The following is an 8,760-nucleotide window of genomic DNA, read 5'->3' as shown; positions in this document are numbered from 1 at the left end:
ACTTCGTCTCACCTATTTCGGTCATGTTGTAAGAAGGGACCATTCCCTGGAGAAGGATGTCATGCTTGGTAGGGTGGAAGGTCAACGAAAGAGGGAGAGGCCTTCAAGGAGATGGATTGACACGGTGGCTGTGACGATGGGCTCAAGTATAGCAGGGATTGTGGGCCTGGTGCGGCATTGGGCAGTGTTTCGTTCTGCTGTGCATGGGGTCGCTATGAGTCGGAAATGACCCGACGGCACTTAACAACAACAACACAAATATTTGTTCACAGCCTGAGTGAAGTAAAAGATTAGAAAGTCAGGCAACACTACATTGGCAAATACTAAATAAAATGGTTTTCAGAAAATCTCCTGGTTTGATAAAGCCAAGTATGAAAAATGATATGAAAATGATTAATGGATTTGGAAACTTAGAACTTAAAAGTTCAGAAATACTGTATATTTATACTACCATGTCTGAAGAGCTCATGATCAAGAGAATTTTTCTTTTCATCCTTGTACTGTAAAAGTTCAATTCTGGGACACTCACAGATACTGAGGCTGTTGGTGAGAATAACAGTTTCTTTTCTGAGAGGCAGCTGCAAAGAAAAAAACAGTCTGAGTATTTTTATAAAATTGACAATACTTCACCTTCAATACAGAGGGCTTATTATTTTATGTTTATGTATCTGGGCAAATAAATATGCCATATATATATATATATATGTTTATAGTCAAGTAGGTTTATGAAAAATGATATAAGACAAAACAAAACTTGTTCCTGGAAAATCAGCCAAAATCAAGACTGACATCACTCTGTCATTTGGGAGCAACAACTGCTCACATTTTAAATAAGTACTCCACTAGTAATCTTGTGAAATCCCAAAAGAAAATCCTGTGGCAATATAATATTAGATGGATATTACAGCAATGATGCTTCTGATTTTTATCCTAATTTTTTGTCTAATAATCTCATTGTTGAATGAATTTCTTCAAGATGGTGAAGATCCCAGAGAGTTTATAACATATTAAAGACTTTTAACATGTTTAGAACACATTAAAGATCTGTATTTTAAAAATAAGATGCCAAGAAAGATGAAGTAGAGTGAGACCAATAAAGTAATTAATAGACTTACTCTGATACAATCCAAAGAGATAAAATGCTATACTTTCTAAGATACCACAGGGCTTTTTGTGAAACAGCAGAACTTTGCTATAAATATCGATAAAATGATTGGAAATCATGCTTAGCCAGTGGCAAAGCTTGAATTATTAGAAACAATGAATTATTCTAAAAAAATGTTTTACGCTACCTTGCTTGTTTCACTCTCTTTGAATCCTTTTTCAAGGATTTTCATTAGATGCTTTTTCTTCACTGTAACTTCAGGATCAAAAACATAAAAAAGGCATTCTAGCATCTTTCGATAGCTCCTTAAGGATAATTGAAAAAGAGAAAATTTGAGAAATGATTTAATAAAATCTCAACCACACGTAAGTTTACCACCTGTCTTGCCTGTAATATTTTCCATTTACATCAGATATCCTAGCATCATCACTAATACCTCCACCCCCTTCATGCTCAGAAAATGGCCCAATGTGGATAAACTTGGAGGTCAAGTGGGATGCATGTAATGGAAATGTTTACTAACAAGGTGCATTTTCAATATTGTAAAGTATTGAAGGATCTTTACAAAATAAAATCAAACTTTGTAAAGATATTCCTTACAGAATCTAACTTCTTACTCTGAATCATGCATATCTTCATCATCCAAAAACTTTTGGATTTTTTCTTCAAATTTTAGTCTCAGAATACGGTTGTTAACTTTAATGACACGTTTCACTTTCACTCCTGTGATGCCATACATTCTGAAGTCCCATGTACAAAAACGTGACAGAATTAATTCATAGCAGGAATTGAACCTATATGGGAATACAGAACATACACAAAGAAAATAACACATTTTCCTTAATATGTTGAAGAACACAAAGCTACACATAATAAAATTTAAAAGTTAAAGCTTATGTTTTGTGTTTTTGCTTTGGTTCAAATGTTATTGTGTGCTATCAAGTTGACTCGTAGCGATTTATAGCACAGAGTAGAACTTCCCCATAGGGTTTTCTAGACTGAAATTTTTATTCAGGCGAGCAGATCACCAGGTCTTTCCACCTTGGTTCAAATATGACAGATTTATTCAATCAGTAAAAGAGAGGCTCAACTTTGCAACATAAAAATGACCATTTTATTATTTATTATATATTTATTCTGATTAAAAGATAATGTTGGTTAAGCAATCCTCCTAAGTGGAAATATTTTATTTTTTTGGCTTCAGTGAAGGCACATATTCCTGGTTTTCTCTTATTGGTTGCTCCTACGTGGTTTTCTTTGTACAGATTCTTTTTCCTCTGACAGATTTTTAAATGTTGGGAGTGCCCCAGGGATCAAACTTTGGCTCTCCTATAAGGCATAGAACATCATATTTGTCCCCAGGAAACTTATGTTGTTGTTAGGTGCTGTGGTGTAGTAAATTACATAGTGTGGCTTTTCTAGCCGTCTTTGTAAACTCTGTGGTGGAATTTGCCATGAGCAACTGAGTAGCTCCTGATTGTTAAAGTTATCCACCTGAGGTATTTCTGTTGGGAGCAGCACAAAGTAATTTCTAGGAAGTTCGCTCTCTCTCAGGTGTATAGAACTCTGATATTGGGATTGGTTGGTTTGGGCCACTCTGCCAGGCTCTAAAGGAACCCTCCTAGAAGCAGAAGGAATCTCTCACTGCCTGCTGGGAGACTCGAGAGACATGCATCACTGGGAGAGAGATGTGAGAGACATGCATTGCTGAGAGAGAGACACGAGAGACATGCACTGCAGAGAGACTGCTGGCTGCTAAGTGAGACGGCTGGCTTCAAGAGATTGAGTGCATTTCTGAACTTGAATTGTATCCTGTTATTTCCCTAATAACCTCATAATCTGTGAGTTCTGTGTGACCACCACAGCAAATTATCGAACACAGCAGAGAGGTGGTGGGTGCTGCAGGAGGAACAGTTGGTGTCAGAGTTGGTGAAAGGGCTGGAGGGGGGCAGCACGTCTGGCCTTGCAGGAATAGGCCTTGGGCTACTGATGGTGATTCTGTCTTCCTCTTGTGGTGTTAGAGGAGGTCAGAAGATGCAGCCTCCTTGCCTCTTTGGCAGGTGCCATCAAGTTGCTTTCAACTCATAGCAACCTCATGTGGAACAAAATGAAACACTGTCTGGTCCTGCACCATCTTCACTATTGTTTCAGTGTTTGAGGCCATTGTTGCAGCCACTGTGTCACTCGATCTCACTGAGGAAGAAGCTTATAGAGTCACTTACATATTGTTTCGTGCTGGTTTAAAGTTTCTTGACTTTTTTAAAAATTATAAATGTCCTATGTCTATAACTGGGAGCTCTGGTGGTGTAGTGCCTAAGGCATTTGACTGTTAACCAGAAGGCTGGAGGTGCAAACCCACCAGTCACTCCTTGGAAGGAAGGTTGGGCAATCTACTTCTGTAGAGATACTGCCTTGTAAAACCAAGAAGGGGTCACTATGAGTCAGATCTGACTTGATGGCAGTGAGTTTGGTCTTTTTTTTTTTAATACATATAACTGGGTTTAAAGCTTCTCAAGCACAAACACAGCATCTTTCATGTTTGGGGTCCCCATTTGATGAATGTTGTCTGATGTCAACGAGTAACTCAATTGGCAATACATACATAGGTAAATAATATGAATCTATAATGATAATGCCACACTGTAGTGGCAATAAGCCATTCCACTAGAAAGTGTCTATAAAATATGGATTTTTAAGTACTGGAGAATATAATAATCATTTTCTTTCATAAAAGAAACAAAGTTAAGAAATATTGAATGACATACAATGAGAAATTCACAATTCTTTTGCTAAAGAAATAAAGGCTGTTTTGATAGAAAACCATATGTGAGTCCTAACGCTACTAAACTACTTTTCTCTTAAATGCTAAACCCTTGGCTTTGAAAAAAAAATTAATAAAAGAGAAGTCAGTGTTTAAATAAAACAACCAGAAATATGGCACATGGAAATTTAAAGCACTTCTGTCCTTTAGTAGTTATTTCTTAGATATATGAAAGATCACAGCTAAGGCGGCCAAGCTTGAAAGTACACTTAAAAAAAAAAGTCCTTGAAATCCTGCCAACAAATATTTGATTTTCTCCTTAAAACGGATCAAGGTTATTCTTATTAAAACCAAGCAAACAATTGCTAATGCTTATCAAAGTCAATCAAAGTGATCCAGAAATTTACTATCAGGCTGACATAGTTATCTAAATGGCTTTTTAGTCATTCTGCTTTTTATTTTTCCCACTCATCTGCTTGTTTTGTAAAGGGCTTCCTTTGTAACAAGTTAACAAGACACAAATTATTATAATAAAGAAATTCTGTTTAGGTTAAGTGAATATAAATGAAAGGCTGAAAGATTATTTGTAAACCCTGCAGGCACAGACACCGTTCAATTTTTACACTTGAAAAAAAAATCAAGGCCTTTACTTTATATGGCAACTGGGATAAATATCTTTCGTATCTTTGCACATAAAAATAAAGTACTGTGATTAAGCAAACAGTGGTAACTGCTAGGCAAATGTATGCATACAAAAGAAAGCATTTTAAAGGTCTCTTTCCCTTTTGGGCAGTCTTCTCACACTTTTCCACCAAAGTACTCCCAAGGTGCTTGAGAAGTTTTTACTCACAGAGTAAATCAGGGGGCTTTGTTTAATGTAAGCCAAAATAATCACTTTTTTCTTTGTCCGAAAAGTGAATGCAAATATTTCATTCTACTCCATAGGAATGAGAGTTCGTTTCAACAGTGACCAAGTAAAAGTATGCTCCAGGGTGATGTGCCCAGTCCACTCTACAGCTTCATGTACCTCCTGCTGCATCCATCCACACCCAAATTCACACAGGCTTTAGGGCAATCTATTTCATGGGCTCTTCAATTTTGAGAAAAATGATTCTAGAAATGTGAAAGTCATAGTGGTTTTTTTTGGGTAACTATTTCTCTTTTTTTTTTTTTATAATTTTTTAAAAAAACTTTTAGGCTCAGTTATTAGGTTGTGCCCTCTAGTTGTTTCTACAGAGGCCTTGATTCTGAAGTACAGATGTCTGCTTCCTGCTTCTGTCTCTGGTGGCTCTCTCCATCTCTTTCTTAACAGGCTTCTGACTTGAATTCCTGGTTCAAGGGCATGCCTTACTCTAACTCGGTTTCCATGGCATCCTGACTCTACCTAGCTCTAGACAACTGGTTCCACTTTGACCATGGACTTCCAGAAGATTGGTCAGGCAGCCTCCTCCCCCATGTTGGCAACCTGCTCTCGCCAATCCTGTTTTGGCATTCCTGCTGTCCTAGCTTCTCACTCCACGTTCATGATCTAATGCTGTACCCAGTCTAGAAACAGACAGTACAAATATACATAAAAATTAATACTTGACCATAATATTTTTTTTCTAAATTATATTCTGCTCTTGGCCTAAGGAAAACTGGGTAAACAGCAATGAAATACCATTAGGATGTTTTCAACATTAGCTCAGAACAATGGTACAAAAAGAGCTATGTATAGGTGGTAAAGTAGGTAATTACCGATTTTTAGGGAGCTCTGGTAGTATAGGGGAGCTCTGGTAGCATAGTGGCTAAGGCACTTGACTGCTAACCAGAAGGCTGGCAGTTCAAACCCACCAGCCACTCCTCGGAAGGAAGATGGGACAATCTACTTCTGTAGTGATAATGCCTTGGAAACCCAGGGAGGGGTCGCTATGAGTCGGGTCCGACTCGACGGCACATAACAACAACAACAACAGTGAATAAATATTCTACATGAAAAGTGTTTTAAAAGTGGGACATTTAAAAATTTTATAAGTTTATATTTTGGTTGATTGTTCTAAGCACTTAAAATTATTTTAAAATTTATCACTGAATTTCAAACATATTTACCAGTCATCAGATCGAGTGCCTTCTTCAAAATGGATATTTCCCACAGTCTCCAACTCAATTAACAAAAATGGGATCAATAAGCTATGACTTTTCTTCTTTTGCTTTACTTCAATACGATAAATTGTTTCAATTCTATTGAAGAAAAAAATATATAAAGCAGTTAGAATAATTCAGAGATTATAACATGAAAATTCATAATAGATTTTTAAAAAATTAGTTCTGAAATACAAGGCTTTTTCAATGGATAAATAAAGTTTGGTGTTAACAATTAAGCCAAGTAAAAGGGATTCCATTTTTTGGCAATTCAAATCACCTCAAATTTTGTTCATCTCAGAATTTGTGAGGGCATTCTGACTCCACCACTTGGAGCTCTAAGATCTTGGGCAAGTCACTTAACATTTTTTATGACTCAGTAAAATGCCAACATCACCTGCACTTCAAAGGGCTGTTTTGAGGATTATATGCAAAATACATGTAAACCAAAAAATTCAACTGCCGTTGAGTCAAATCCGACTCATAGGGACCCCTGCTTGGGTTTCCGAGGCCGTATCACTATAGAAGTAGATGGCCCAACCTTTGTGTGAAGCTCTTAGGAAAACAGTCCTGAGCACACAGTAAGAGCCCAATAAAAGTTAGCTATTATTATTGATAGTATTATTATGGGGCAAACCAACTTACCCAGTTAGTGCCCTAATAAACAGAAAAAATAGTGTTTACTAAGCCCCCTTGCTTAGTATTCCTACACTTAACCTGAGCTTGTTTCTACATGATTCCAGACAACTGTGTATTTGATTTGCCTTTTTTTGTTTATGTGGTCAGTTTCTGCACCAGTAGCAGCTCTAATGCTTTTAGTTTGCAAGCATTAGAGGAGTGCTGTGACTGGAGGCTTCTCAGAGGGAAGCTCCTTGCTCCTGAGAAAGAACTGTCTCTATAAAAAACTGTATGCCAGTTTTGAATCAGTGATGCCCGTATGTAATAGGAATTTGGATTGGAAACACATTTCATGTTTTTAGTTTACTGCTATCATACTATAATTGCCATCTACTCCTGAAAACAGGGACCTGAGCTTAATTGATGCATCTCTCATTTCAAATTCGAACCAGACCATTCATTAAACATACTCATCGATTTTTTTGTTCCAGAACACTATTCTTTCATTCAAGGCATTTAGTTTTATCAGTATCTTCTGTTGAAGATTTGGTTCTTCTGTGACAGTTTCACAGCTCTTTGATTCTTCAAGTTCAGGTACTTTACTGCTATTGCATCTATCACTGTGCCCTTTGCCAGATCTCTTAAGTTCAGCCAGTTCTCGTTCCAACTGTTGAATATAAAGTACCAGAGAGCAAAATTAAAACACAGTAAAAGCAAAGCCTGAATTCATGTATTATTTTTTAATGAAATCTATTACATGTTGTTGTTATGTGCTGTCGGGTTGGATTCAACTCATAGCGACCCTTCCTTGGGTTTCTGAGGCGGTATCACTACGGAAGTAGATTGCCCAACCTTCCTTCTGAGGAGTGGCTGGTGGGTTTGAACCTCCAGTCTTCTGGTTAGCAGTCAAATGCTTTAGGCACTATGCTACCAGAGCGCCTTTATACACACACACACACACACACACACCATTCATCAAGTCTATTCTGACTCACTGCAACCTACATATATCGTTAATTTAAATTAACAAAGTAAAAATCTAAGGTAATAAATAGATCTTATTTCATAAAAGCATCCAAATATGTGATTACTTCTTTGATGCAACCTCAGTCAGCTAATTTCTCTTGATTAACTGAAGATCTTAGTACTTCAAATATAACAATGCTCTCAGTTGAAAATGAGAAAAGCTCATGAGTTTGCTTCTATTAAAGCCAGGCACAGAAAATTATAATAAATTCTGTATTTGGTATAAATTAAATATTTAAACTTCAAATAGTGTGACTTTTAGGCACATCTACTTTTTAATTTTTCAATAATTTTTCAATGATAATGTTTTTGCAAAAAATTAACCACAGAATATGTAATAACAAGTATATAGGGGTACATATTCAACATTCAGGCCATATTCAGAAGAGGATGTGGAATGAAGGACATCATTGCTGATGCCAGATGGATCTTGTCTGAAAGCAAAGAATACCAGAAAGATGTTTACCTGTGTTTTATTGATTATGCAAAGGAATTTGACTATGTGGATCAAAATTACAGATAACATTGCAAGAATGGAAATCTCAGAACACTTAATTGTGATCATGAGGAACCTGTACATAGACCAAGAGGTAGTTGTTTGAACAGAACAAGGGGCATACTGCATGGTCTAAAATCAGGAAAGGTATGTCAGAATTGTATCCTTTCACCATACTATTCAATCCATATGTTCAGCAAATAATCCAAGAAACTGGACTATATGAAGAAGATCACATCATCAGGATGGAGGAAGAGTCATTAACAATTTGTGACATGCAGATGACACAACCTTGCTTTCTGAAAGTGAAGCATACTTGAAGGACACACTGATGAAACTCAAAGACTGCAGCCTTCAGTATGGATTACACCTCAACATAAAGGAAACAAAAGTCCTCACAACAGGACCAATAAGCAACATCACAATAAATGGAGAAAAGACTGAAGTTGTCATGGATTTCATTTTACTTGGACCCACAATCAATGCCTATCGAAGCAGCAGTCAAGACATCAGATGAGGGAGGCGGGGCAAGATGGCAGACTAGGCAGAAGGATTGCACAGACCCTCTTCAACAAAGAAAAGGGAAACCAATTAACACAGACACAGAAGATAATCTTGGACCCTTGAGCCTTG

At 37.0% G+C, this 8,760-nt stretch overlaps 1 protein-coding gene across 1 annotated transcript in view; it reads right to left on the bottom strand.

Annotated features, from left to right (window-relative positions):
• The window catches only part of LRRC9 (leucine rich repeat containing 9), a 161,127-nt gene that overhangs the window by 86,930 nt on the left and 65,437 nt on the right, over positions 1 to 8,760 (bottom strand). The window contains exons 8-12 of the mRNA XM_042782087.1: positions 7,076 to 7,272; positions 5,955 to 6,086; positions 1,723 to 1,899; positions 1,293 to 1,410; positions 452 to 578 (exon numbers count right to left, since the gene is read on the bottom strand). Of these exons, the coding sequence (XP_042638021.1) occupies positions 452 to 578; positions 1,293 to 1,410; positions 1,723 to 1,899; positions 5,955 to 6,086; positions 7,076 to 7,272 (751 nt within the window). The remainder of the gene's footprint in view (positions 1 to 451; positions 579 to 1,292; positions 1,411 to 1,722; positions 1,900 to 5,954; positions 6,087 to 7,075; positions 7,273 to 8,760) is intronic.

The sequence above is a fragment of the Orycteropus afer genome, unplaced genomic scaffold (assembly GCF_000298275.1).
Source record: "Orycteropus afer afer isolate SDZICR_OR568_19922 unplaced genomic scaffold, OryAfe1.0 scaffold00237, whole genome shotgun sequence".
NCBI classification, from domain to species: Eukaryota; Metazoa; Chordata; class Mammalia; order Tubulidentata; family Orycteropodidae; genus Orycteropus; species Orycteropus afer.
Note: the sequence above shows the minus strand (reverse complement) of the source record. Positions and strands in the feature narration are given on the sequence as shown.